The sequence below is a fragment of the Ursus maritimus genome, unplaced genomic scaffold, assembly GCF_017311325.1.
Source record: "Ursus maritimus isolate PB19 unplaced genomic scaffold, ASM1731132v1 scaffold_17, whole genome shotgun sequence".
In the NCBI taxonomy this organism is placed as follows: Eukaryota; Metazoa; Chordata; class Mammalia; order Carnivora; family Ursidae; genus Ursus; species Ursus maritimus.
The window spans coordinates 39,466,791-39,480,069 of record NW_024424119.1 but is presented as its reverse complement, the minus strand read 5'-3'; the positions used below and the strand labels follow the sequence as shown (position 1 = coordinate 39,480,069).

Genomic DNA, 13,279 nt, shown 5'->3' with positions numbered 1-13,279 from the left:
AATTCTTTAAAAGAAAATTGAAATGTAATGTTAGTTTCAGGTGTGTGACGTAATGATTTGGTAATGTATATATTATAAATAAAATTATTAATTTCAATGTCCTCTCATTTAGCAGTATTTTTCCTTCATAATTGTGCTTTTGTGTCTTGTTTAAGAAATCTTTCCTTACTCCAAAATTATGAAGATACTCTTCTGTTATCTTCTAGGGTCTTTATTGTTTTGCCTTTTACATTTCAGTCTGCAGTTTTCCTAGAATTATTGCTTAGTTGACATTTTAACATACTTCTGTAAGTCTAGGAAAAAGGTAAAATGGTTTCTTAATGGTTTCAAATTAACTCAGTTTACATATAGAAGCATACTGATAGTAAACTGATGTATATGTAGAAAATATATCTATTAGTAACACCTCTTTTTACCAAATCCTCAGAGATAAAAACATACTGGGCATGTTTAAATTTTTACTGCATTTAAAACTGCAGAAATTCATCTTTCTCCATAGCTGCAGGTAGCCAGTGAACCACAAAGTCTTTCCTATTTCAAATATTATCAGGAAGATAACAGATGTTCCTTAAATGAGGCCTTAATCCTGGTCCTTATGGAAGTTGAGATTTTCATTTTTATTTCATGTGTGCTTGCTTAATTCCTTCCTCTTATCCGAACTTGTCTGTATAAATTTCTAGTGAAGAACCAAAGGGAATCTTATCTGGATGTTTAATACAGAAATTGTTTAAATAATTGTATTTCTATTATGCAAACACACTGGTGGTTTGCCTTTCTTTAGCAAAGGCTGAAGTTGTTTCCTACTTAACACATAACCATTAAACATCTTTTGGAGAATTATTACTATTCTAATATTTGTAGGATAATTTGGAAATTAAGTTTTATCATCCATTAGACCAAAATATTTGATCTTAAGAATTGACCAAGTTAAACAAACAGTAACATTTGGAAATTGTTTGGTTTTAACTTTGTACATGGCATTTATTGTCCATTGTAAATGTAAATTTTTTAATCTTTGTAATAGATCTTATAGTTAAAATGAGAAGGCTTGTCTGACTTGTCTTTTAGCATTGACAACTCAGCTTGCAGTTAATCAAAACTCCTTTTTTGTTTTTTTTTTAAAGATTTTGTTTATTTATTTGACAGAGAGACAGCGAGAGAGGGAACATAAGCAGGGGGAGTGTGAGAGGGAGAATCAGGCTTCCCACTGAGCAGGGAGCCCAGTGCCTGGCTCTGGGCCGGGACTCTGGGATCATGACCTAAGCCGAAGGCAGACACTCAATGACTGAGCTACCCAAGCGCCCACAACTGGTCAAAACTCTTACCTGTAGAAAAGAGTAAGTTATTTAAATAGTAGTTGTTTAAGAAGTAGTAAACATTAAAGATCATTTTGAACATTAGTGAATAAAAAAATCACTGATTATAAAGGATTTGGTCAATATAGAAATAAGTTGCATCTTTGTGTTCAACTTTAAAAAAATACATGGATATTAAGAAGTTGGAATTCTTAGTGGGTACTACACAAATTATTTCCATATGAGTACTTAGAAATAAATATATTCGGGGCACCTGGATGGCTCAGTCGGTTAAGCATCTGCCTTTGGCTCGGGTCATGATCTCAGAGTCCTGGGATTGGGTCCCATGTCAGAGTCCCTGCTCATTGGGGAGCCTGCGTCTCCTACTCCCCGCCCCCTGGCTCATGTTCTCTCTCTCTCTCTGACAGATAAATAAATAAAATCTAAAAAAAAAGAAACAAATGTACTATAAAAACTTAACATTTTAATATATTAAATACACTTACAATATACTAAATATACTTTAAATTACAAAAACAGTTTCAGGGTGCAACCCCTAAATGTGGTTTTTGGTACTTCAAATGTAACATCTGAAAATAGGGTTTGTTCAAAAAGGGTTGCAGGATTATGTTCCCCATTATGTGATAGCATTCTTTTTTTGTAACAACCATGTGGATATGCAGTAATTTTTCTTCTGTAAAGTTTACTTCCAACCTTTATTTAGATTTTGTAATTCTTGAGGACTTCCCCTTAAATGCCTTGATATTCAGACAAAGTGATATTAACTTTTGATATTTTTAGTAGTAAATGTGGACCATTATCCAAGATTTGTTTTATTAACATAATATTGTCCTTGCTTTTCAGCGGGGATCTGATGAGCTTCTTCCTTCTGGTGTCATTAACGGACCTTTTACCATGAACAATTCTACTCCTACAGGTGTGTATGGTGAGTTTTCATTTTTTCAAAATCTAAAATGTTTTCTTTCTGTGAGTTGCAAAAAAATTTTTTTTACAGTGTTCTTAGTTTGCTCATCTTATAAACATTTGTTGAAGTCCATTATTTATAACAAAACTAAAACTTATTGTAGTAAAGTTCACATGAGATTACCAGTTGTAGCTCTTAAGTTTTAAGAATTAATTTGTATCTAATTTGATAATTACTTTTTTGACTGATGTTCTTTGTGTTATATAGGTGTGATAAAACTGTCAATAAGTTGGTGACCCAGAACAATTGAGTAAAAGAGCTGGATTTAAAAGCTTGTGTTTAATGACAGTTTAGAATAATAGAAGTATTAAAACTATAAGATCACATGATTTTTAAAAATTGGAACATAATTTACATTCCATAAGTTGCCACATGGTTTAAAAATAAGTGTTCTTGAAATTTAGGGACTGTAAAATGAACTGGCAGAGTGCAGTACTGGAGGAAGAGTGAGCGGTTAAGAGGCTATTGCTGTATGGGATATCCCACTTAGGGATGATATTTTGTACTACACCACTAACAGTTGTGATAGAATGAGAGAATTCACAGAAGGTGAAATTGGTAGTGGCTGGTGATTAATTGAATGTTTGAATAAAGGATTCCATCAATGATTTATTTCCAGGTTTTGGACTTGGATAATTGAGTAGATAAATGGTGGTGCCATTCATATAGAAAATAGAGGAAGAAGTTGGACAACATAGCAGGTTCAGATTTTTACATATTGAATTTGAGGTTCCTTTGCAACATCCAAATGGAAGTGTTGTGTAGTCACTGGGTTCTTCTGGTCTCAACATCAGGAGAGAAATTTGGAAATTAGTATCATCCACAGTTGAAAAGACATGAAGAGTGGAGAGTTTCGGAAAAGGCCAGATTTTTATTTTTATTTTTTTTATTTTTAAATATTTATTTATTAGAGCGTAAAAGAGCACACAAGCAGGGGAGAGGAAGAAGCAGGCTCCCCGCTCAGTGGGGAGCCCAACACGGGGCTCAATTCCAGGACCCTGGGATCATGACCTGAGCCGAAGGTAGACGTCCAACTGACTGAGCCACCCAGGTGACTCTGAAGGCCAGATTTTTATCCAAATGTTTTTGGAGTTGTAGGGAGTAGGAAATGAGTGGACCTCACTTTCCAGACCCTGAGCTACATGGTGTTTGGGAGAGTGAACAGCTTCTGTGTGAGGACTGTATGAGAGAAGTGGACTAGGTTCAGGTAGGGTAAAAGATGCAATGAAAATTCATGGAAGAGATTAAGAATATATGGGTATTGATTAACCATAGTACACTGCTCTGTAGTACTAAATGGAAAGATTTTGTGGGCAGGACAGCAGCAGAGGATTTGTTCATGTAGAAGTGTGAACAGAGCAATATGAGCATGAAACTAAAGCCGTTTTCTCAAACTTGAGCTGGCATCAGAATCACCTGGAGGGCCTGTTAAAGCACGGTTGCTGAGTCCATACCCAGGATTTTTATTAAAATAGATCTGAGGCGGGTCCTTAGAATTTGTATTTCCACAAGTTCCCGGGTAATGGTGATGTTGTCATTTGAGGAAGCATACTTTGAGAACTACTGTATGAGGAAATACTAAAATCTAAAGTTTCTAAACCTGATTATCCTCTTGGTCTGGTAGGCTTGTAAAAAAATGTCTGTCCTTAGGGTGCCTGTGTGGCTCAGTTGGTTAAGCGCCTGACTCTTGATATCAGCTCACGCCTTGATTTCAGGGTCGTTAGTTCAAGTCTCACATTGGGCTACACACTGGGCATGGAGCCTACTTTTTAAAAAAAGTCCCTACTCCTAGAGTTACAGTACATCTAGGGTGGGCCCATTATATTTGTTCTTATTTTAAAAACAGGTCACTTTGTTGGGTCATGTTTATGAACTACCAGGATGGATGACCAGAAAGATTTCATGTTGGTTGATTGATTACTTAGGAAAAGAAAGAAATATGAAATGGGAGTTTAGCTGGCAGCAGCAGTTTGTTCTGTTTTGCTTTTATGTTTTGAGTTTCTTATATCCCATTCTACGTTCAGTGTTTCTCTTCCTGAAGCATATCCTCTTTAGTAGCTATTTCTGCAAAGCTCTATAAATGGTAACCTCTCAGACTTTGACTAAAAATGTCTATTTCATTATCACTATTCAATGTTAGTTAGCTATTTTGAATCTTAGGTTGACAGTTTTTTCTCTTAACACATTGAAGGTACTGTTCTATTATTCTTTTGGCTTCTGTTGTTAAGAAGTCTGTTGTCAGTCTTGGTTATTACTTTGTAGGTAAAATTACTTCTTTATAGTTATTTTTAAACATTTTTCTCTTTATTTTTGTTCAGTGGTTTAACTAGCTATTTGTAGGTATGGATCACAGGTTCTCAGCCCTGGATGCTCACTAAAATAGCTTGGGAAGCTTTGAAGAAAATAGAGCTATCTTGACCTACCCCATACCAATTCTAAAATCTCGGGGTAGAGGGGTGGGAATTGGAGGTCTAGGCACTGTTTTTTGTTTATTTTTAAAGCTTCTTGGGCAATAATCTAAGGTTCAGCCAGTGTTGAGGACCATTGCTTGAGACTTACTTTCATTTATTCTACTTAGGAGTGACCCAACTTTTCCCAGAACTGCCTCCTCCTGGAACTCCAGTTCGAGGTGGTATGGGACCATTTATTTCATTCAGTCCTGCATTTGTTCTAACCTCTTACATTCATTGTCATGTCTTTCTCCTTAAGGTCCTATATTTTGGATAGTTTCCTTAAAATGGTTTTCTGATTCATTCATTCTCTCTCTGTGTGTTCAGCTTTGTCTAATGTGCTATTTAATCATTCTATTAAATATTTGATTAGTCTAATGTTTTTCCTTGTGTGAATCATAATTTTTAGCTGAATTGTTTTTTCTTCTGTGAGAATCTCTAGGTGTTTTGTGTTTGCTCTGCTAGACTTGCTAAGGTATCACCAGCCCGTAACATGGTCTAATGTATGTGATAGTTTATTGCCTTGGAGATTCTTATACTAGAGAGGAAGAGAAAATTCAGAATCCAAGCATTCACATTTCCCCATCAGAATCTGAACCGAGATAGGCTTCCTTTCTAAAGACTTTTGAAAGATGGGATTTCTTTTTTTTTTTTTTTTTCTTTTCTTTTCTTTTCTTTTCTTTTCCTTTCCTTTCCTTTCCTTTCCTTTCCTTCCTTTTCTTTTCCTTCCTTCCTTCCTTGATAGGAACTTTCTAATTTTAGTTTGCTTTCATTGAGGAGCTTAGCTGTTGACATGGCATCAGGAAATTTCCCCCCTTTTTTGTTTGAGGTCACTTATACAGCAAAATGTTTTTGTGATAGTTGATCTAATATTTGCAAGTTTCTAAAAGCACTAAAATTTCAAGATTTTGGTGCTCCATTCCTTGACTACAGTAAAGATTCCTAGTTGATTTTGAACAAATTTGGAGAGAAAGGTTTTAGGGCTCATTTACAAAAGAGTTTTTTTTTTTTTTTTAAAGATTTTATTTATTTATTCGACAGAGATAGAGACAGCCACCGAGAGAGGGAACACAAGCAGGGGGAGTGGGAGAGGAAGAAGCAGGCTCATAGCCTGATGTGGGGCTCCATCCCAGAACGCCGGGATCACGCCCTGAGCCGAAGGCAGACGCTTAACCGCTGTGCCACCCAGGCGCCCCTGCAAAAGAGTTTTTAATCCCTGTGTGAGGTAGATTTTCAAAGATATGGAAATTTTAAAAATCACATTGATAATGTGTAGGTGAAAGAGCCAGTGTGCTGTTGTGCTGAAGGAACTTCTTGGTATTCAGTATAATCTTATCACAAAATTTTTGTGGCTCATTTAACCTAAATGTGGATTTAAAAATAATTTCTAAAATTTGATAACTATAGTATCTCTGTATTAGTAGAATATTGCTTGTTTGGTGAAGGAGTTATGTATGTCCCAAACCAATAGCAAGTACACGTCGGCCCCATAGCACTATCAGAACAGTAATTTTATCATGACGCTGTTGTACCAAAACTTAGGTTTGTATTATTACCTCAAAAAAGTTGATCTTTAATGTAGAACTTTTTTTTTTTTTTTTTTTTGAGAGGGAGGGAGTAGGGGCAGAGAGGGAGGGAGAGAAAGAATCTTAAGCAGGTTCCATGCCCAGCACAGAGCCTGACTGAGGGAGGAGAATTGAACCTGACTAAGGGTTGGGAGATTGAACCTCATATCGGGCTCCTCACTCAGAGTGGATTCTGCTTGGGATTCTTTCCCTCGTCCTCTCCCTCCCCCTCCGTGTCTCCCTCTGCTCTTCTTGGTGCATATGCATGCTTGCATGTGTGCACCCTCTCTCTCCCCCTCCCAAAATAAATAAATAAAACCTGAAAAAAGAAAAAAAGAGAAGGAGACCTAGAAAATGGCAGAGATAATGAAATTAGCAGATTTGGACTTTGAAATGGTTATTAAAAGCATGTTTAATGATTTAAAGGAAACTATTAGCATAATAAGGAGAATGTGTCTAAAAAACACATGGCATGGCATTAATAGCACATATGTTCTGTGGAATAAATGATCAGTCAATTTAAAGACAGCAGTAGAGGGGTGCCTGGCTGACTTACTTAGTAGAGCGCATGACTCTTGATCTCTGGGTTGTGAGTTTGAGCCCCACATTGGGTGGAGAGAGTACTTAAAAAAAAAAAAAAGCAATAGAAACTTAAAGCACACAGACCAAAAAAGATTGAAAAAGAAATGAACAGAGTCTTTAGTAAACTATAGAAAAAAATCAGGTGGTCTAAACGTAAGTGTAATTCAGGTCCCAGAATGGAAGATGGGGGCAGGGAAGCAGATATACCTGAAGAAATGATGACTGAAAATATTCCAAATATGGCGGAAACTATAAAGCCACGTAACTAAGACGTTCAGTGAACCACAAGCAGGATAAATACAGTGAAAACCGCACCAAGGCTCATCAGAATCAAATTCTTGAAAACCAGGAATGCAAAACAAATCTTCAAAGTAGCCAGGGGAAAAAAAAGGTCCCATTTTATTCAGTAGAACAAAGGTAAGAATGATACAAAATTTTTTGTCTGAATCGTAAGCCAGAAGACAATGGAGTAATGGCTTTAAAGTGCTGAAAATAAATACAATCATCTATACTATTTAAGTTTTAAAAATGAAGTTAAAATTAAACTTGCTTTGAGGCACACAAGAGCTGAGAGCATTTGTCAGTAACAGATGTCTGTTACATGAAATGGTAAGGAAATTCTTCAGACTTGAGGAAAATGGTACCAGGTGAAAACTTGGGTCTGTACAAAATGGTAAATATCCACAAAGTGGATATATGACTTCTCCCTCCTTTTTTTTTTTTTTTTTTTTTGGTTTGTTTGTTTTGTTAATTTAAGATAATTGAAGGAGAATTCTGGGAATAGTGGAGTAAGAAGCACCCAGGCATCTGACTTCCTACCTAGACAACAATTGCACTGACAGACTCTTTCTGTAATTTGGAACTCTGGAGTCTATTGAAAGCTTGCAAGTTGTTCCAGAGGAAGACTTAGAAGGTAAATTGTGTTTAATTTTGGTCCATTTTAGTTCTTAGCACAGTAGCAGCTACCCATCTTCTGCTCTTTTTTAAAAATATTTTGTTTATTTATTTGAGAGAGAGAGATAAGAGAAAGCACGAGCCAGGGGAGGGGGGTGCGGGGTAGGGAGTGGGTGTGGAGGGAGCAGGGAGCCTGATGCGGGGCTCTATCCCAAGACCCTGAGATCATGACCTGAGCCCAAGACAGACACTTAACTGACTGAGCCACCCAGGTGCCCCCATCCTCTGCTCTTAAATCACATGGAGGGTAGCTGCGTACATGTTCCAGGAGCAGCTCACAAATAGCTTAAGGGAGCCAGGATGGGTAGAAAGGACCCTGTCCTCTTAACTTTCAGGGATGTGTGTTCTGATTGTTAATTGCCGCTTCTGAGCACACAGTTGCAGACAAAGAGGCAGGCAGCCATTCATTGTCTTTGCATCTCCTCCTATTGTAGCAAACTCCTTCCAGCTCCAGGGACTTCTAGTGAATTCAGAGAGCTGGCACGCTTTCCCTCTCCCTTCATTTATCCTCTTTCACCGTTTTGGGAGTTAGATATTAAAGACTAAGACATTAAAAAACAAACGCATCTGTAGAGAAAATTAGGAAGTGATAGTACATGCCTGGGAAGAGGCTCAAAAAAAAACCAGAGAAGACCTTAAATTTACATAAACCTAAGGCAACAACAGTCAAAAAAAGAAAAACAGTGTCAAAAACTAGAAGACTGTGAGGAAGGGGAAGAATCTGATTTCCAGAGTTACCACAGCCCCCAGTTATTTTTTAATAAAGATTTTATTTTATTTTAAAGATTTATTTATTTTAGAGAGGGAGAGTGTGTGCTGAGTGGGTAGAGGGGTGGAGGGATAGAATCTTCAAGCAGACTCCCCGCTGAGTGTGGAGCCCTGTGCAGGGCCCAATCCCATGACCCATGCCTGAGTCGAAACCAGGAGTCGAATGCTTAACCGACTGAGCCACCCAGACACCCCAATAAAGATTGCATTTTTAAGTAATCTCTACCCAGCATGGCTCTTGAATTTACAAACCTGAGATCAAGAGTCGCATGCTCCACTGACTGAGCCAGCCACGTGCTCTACCACAGCCCCAAAGTTGATGAAAAACATGATTATAAACATCCAAGAAGCTTAATGAACTCCCAAGTCATATGAACTCAAGGAGACTCACGTGAGACACATTATAATCAAACTTTCCATAGATAAAGAATCTTGAAAGCCAAAAGAGAGAATCAACTTATCACATATAAGGGATCCTCAATAAGACTATGAGCACGTTTCTCATCAGGAACTTTGGGGGCCAGAAAGCAGTGGGCCAATATATTCAAAGTGCTAAAAGAATTAACTGTCAACTGAGAGTCCTGTATTTGACAAAACTGTACTTCAAAAGTGTCTTTGTGTTTTAGTTTAAATAAATTGAATTTAAAAAAATAAATTAGCTCATTTATGTGTAACACACTTGACTCTAAAGTCCAGTCACAGATAAGAAAAAAGAGGGGTGCCTGGCTGTCTTGATCGGTGGAATGTGTGACTTCCGATCTTGGGGTTGTAAGTTCAAGCCCCATGTTAGAGGTAGAGATTACTTAAAAATAAAATCTTAAGGGACACCTTGGGTGGCTCAATAGGTTAAGCATCTGCCTTTGGCTCAGATCATAATCCCAGAATCCTGGGATTAAGCCCCATGTTGGGCTCCCTGCTCAGTGGGGAGTCTGCTTCTCCCTTTCCCTCTGCCCCTCCCCCTTCTCTCTCTACCCCTCCCCCCGCTCATGTACTATCTCGCTCTCTCACTCTCTCAAATAAATAAGTAAAGTCTTAAAAAAAGATGTGTGTGTCACACACACACACACACACACACACACACACACACGGGATGGAATATTATTCAGCCATAAAAAAGAACAAAATCCTGCCATTTGCAGTGACATGGATGGAGCTAGGGAATATTATGCTAAGCAAAACAGAGAACGATGAATACCATAGGATACTCTACCAACAGTGCACGAGGGTTCCTTTCTCTACACATCCTCACCAACACCTGTTTTTTCTTGTGTTACTGATTTTAGCCATTCTGACAGGTGTGAGGTGATAGCTCATTGTAATTTTGATCTGCATTTCCCTGATGGTAAATGATGATGAACATCTTTTCTCCTGTCTGTTGGCCATCTGTTCCTTGGAAGAAATGTCTGTTCATGTCTTCTACTCATTTTTTAATTAGATTATTCGTTTTTTGGGTGTTGAGTTTTATAAGTTCTTTATATATTTTGGATACTAACCCTTTATTGGATATGTCATTTGCAAATACCTTCTCCATAGGTTGTCTTTTAGTTTTGTTGATTATTTACTTCACTGTGCAGAAGCTTGATTTTGCTGTAGTACCAGTAGTTTCTTTTTTCTTTTGTTTCCCATGCCTTAGTATGCATATCTAGAAAGAAGTTGCTACAGCTGATATCAAAGTTAAGTTACTGTCTATGTTCTCTTCTGGATTTTTATGGTTTCAGGCCTGGCTTTAGGTGTTTAATCCATTTTGACTTTATTTTTGTGTCTGGTGAAAGAAAGTGGTCCAGTTTCATCCTTTTGCATGTTGCTGTCCAGTTCTCCCAACACCATTTGTTGAAGAGACTGTTTTTTCCCCATTGGATAGTCTTTCCTGCTTTGTCGAAGATTAATTGACCGTATGGTTGTGGGTTTGTTTCTGGGTTTTCTCTTCTGTTCCATTGATCTATGTGTCTATTTTTGTGCCAGTACCATAGTGTTTTCATTACTGCAGCTTTGTAGTATAACTTGAAGTCTTGAATTGTGATGTCTCCAGCTTTACTTTTCTTTTTCAAGATTACTTTGGCAGTTGGGGGTCTTTGGTGGTTCTATACCAAATTTTAGGATTGTTTATTCTAGTTCTGTGAAAACTGCTGTTGGTGTTTTGATAGGGATTGCATTAAATATGTAGATTGTTTTGGGTAGCACAGACATTTTAACAATCTTTTTGTTCTTCCAATCTGTGGGCATGGCATGTCTTTCCATTTCTTTGTATTCTCTTCCATTCTTTCATCAGTGTTTTGTAGTCTTATAGTTTAAAGTACAGGTTTTTCACAAGAGAACTGCATTTTTTAAAGTGTTATTCTAAAAGCTAGCGTATGACTTGTTTGTAGCTCTACATTTTTTCCGATGTATTTTAGGAGACCAATGCATTTAAAAGAATTTTTAGTTTGTGTTTTGGGGCACACGTGTATGGTTGTAATGTGACATCAGCAACAGAAGGGGGTGGGGATAGAGGTGTAAAGGAACAGGGTGTCTGTATATTATTGAAGAGAAGCTGGCATAAATTCAGATTAGAGTGTTATAACTTGAGGATATTAAGTATAATCCCTATGGTAACTACAAAGAAAATAGCTGTAGAATATGCACAAAAAGAAGTGAGAGTACTTAAAGTCATAGAGACAGGGAGTAGAATGGTGGTTGCCAGGGGCTGGAAGAAGAGGGAAATAGGGAGTTACTGTTTAGTGAGTATAGAATTTCAGTTTTATGTGATGAAAAGAGCTATTGAAATGGATGGCGGTGATAGTTGCACATTATGAATGTGTTTAGTATTAACCACTGAATTCTACATTTGAAAATGGTTAGGATAGAGAATTTTGCTATGTGATTTTACTACAGTAAAAAGAAAGGAAGAAAGAAAGAAAGAAAGAAAGAAAGAAAGAAAGGGAAAAAATGTATAGAGTGCTCTCAGTGGAAAGGGTCTACAAGATACATTAAGTATTGGGGCACCTGGGTGGCTCAGTTAGGCGTCTGCCTTTGGCTCGGGTCATAATCCCAGGGTGTTGGGGTCAGGCCCCAGTTTGGGCTCCCTGCTCATTGGGGAGTCTGTTACTCCCTCTCCCCCAACTTGTGCTCTCTCTTTCTTCCCCCTCTCAAACGAATAGATAAAATCTTAAAAAAAAAATACATTAAGTGTATAAAACATGATGTAAAAAGGAAAAGAAGATAATTGACTATTTAAAGCAGGATAATAGTAATATATATGGGGGGTTATAGCATATATGAAAAGTAAAATATATGACAGTAACAGAAAGGTTTTGATGAGGGAAATAGATACTTGAAAAGTTCTTACATTGTATCTAGGTGTTATCATTTGAAGATAGACTATGGCAAGTTAAAGATGCATATTGATGATTTATCTCTAGAGCAGTCACTTAAACAAAAGTAAACAGAGTATAAAGATTCCAGTTAAAAAACAGATTATCTGCCTTTTATGTTTATATGTTTCACTATGCATGACATATTATCTTTTCTTGATAAATTGATTGCTTTATTGTGAAGTGTCTCTTCATCCCTGGTAATATTCCTTTTCCTGAAGTCTGCTTTGTCTGATATTAGTACAGCCAGTCAGCTTTATTATGATTACTGTCTATATATTTATCTTTTTCCATTCCTTTTACTTCGAACCTGAGATTTTATATTTAAAATGAATTTCTTCTGGGGCACTTGGCTGGCTCAGTCAGTAGAGCATGTGATTCTTGGTCTTGGGGTTGTGAGTTCAAGCCCCACATTGGGTGTAGAGATTACTTAAAAATACAGTTTTTAAAAAAAATTGATTTCTTCTTCACATCATATGATTGAGTCTTCTTTTATCAAACTGATAAACTCTGCCTTTTATTGGAATCTTTTGCCATTTCCACTTAATAAAATTATTTGACATGGTTGGTTTTAAGTCTACCATCTTGCTATTTGTTTTCTATTTGTCCCATTTATTCTTTGTTCTTTTCTTCCTTTGTTTCCTACCTTTCTTTAGACCATGTTTTTTGTATTTCATTTTATTCATTATTTATCATTTTGTGTTCCATTGTATCTATTTGTATTTCTTGGTAAGTGTATATATACCTTGAAAAAAATATTTACATATATATATATAATTTTAATACATATTAATGTATAATCTATAAAATATATATGATTTTCATTTATAATATAGAAATTTATATATTACCTGAGTTTTATTTATAATATACAATTTTATATACTATAGTTTTTATTTTAATTAGTATATAATATGTAATATATTATAAAATACAGAATTTATAGAGATTATATATATACACACTTAATTACGAGCTTCAAAATATATAAAATAAAAGCCAGTAGAACTAAGTAGAGAAATAGACAAATTCACAATTATAGCTGGAGATTTCAGAACTCTGTCTCAATAATTGGTAGCATAGTAAATAGAAAATCAGGACACAGAACTGGGGTTGACAGACTGACATGTGGGCCAAATCTGTCTTATTTGCCCATTTTTATGTTTCCTGTGACCCAAGACTGATTTTTACATATTTGAATTGTGAAAAAAACAAAACGAAGAACAATATTCTGAGAAACATGAAGCTTATATGAAATAGAAATTTCAGTGTTTATGTATAAAACTTTATTTGAACCCAGGCACACTCCTTTATTTACATACCTATGGGT

At 36.4% G+C, this 13,279-nt stretch overlaps 1 protein-coding gene across 11 annotated transcripts in view; it reads left to right on the top strand.

The window, feature by feature from the left end:
- The window catches only part of PTBP3 (polypyrimidine tract binding protein 3), a 112,656-nt gene that overhangs the window by 33,735 nt on the left and 65,642 nt on the right, over nt 1-13,279 (top strand). For 4 of the 11 annotated variants that reach the window (XM_040631729.1, XM_040631723.1, XM_040631720.1 and 1 more), the window contains one exon: nt 2,160-2,232. Coding sequence is in view for 7 of the 11 variants with exons in the window: in XM_040631720.1 (XP_040487654.1) it covers nt 2,160-2,232 (73 nt within the window). In the remaining 4 variants the exon portion in view is untranslated. Of the gene's footprint in view, nt 1-2,159; nt 2,242-7,634; nt 7,791-13,279 lie in introns of all 11 variants that reach the window. The other 7 variants (XM_040631727.1, XM_040631721.1, XM_040631719.1 and 4 more) reach the window with 3 other exon arrangements.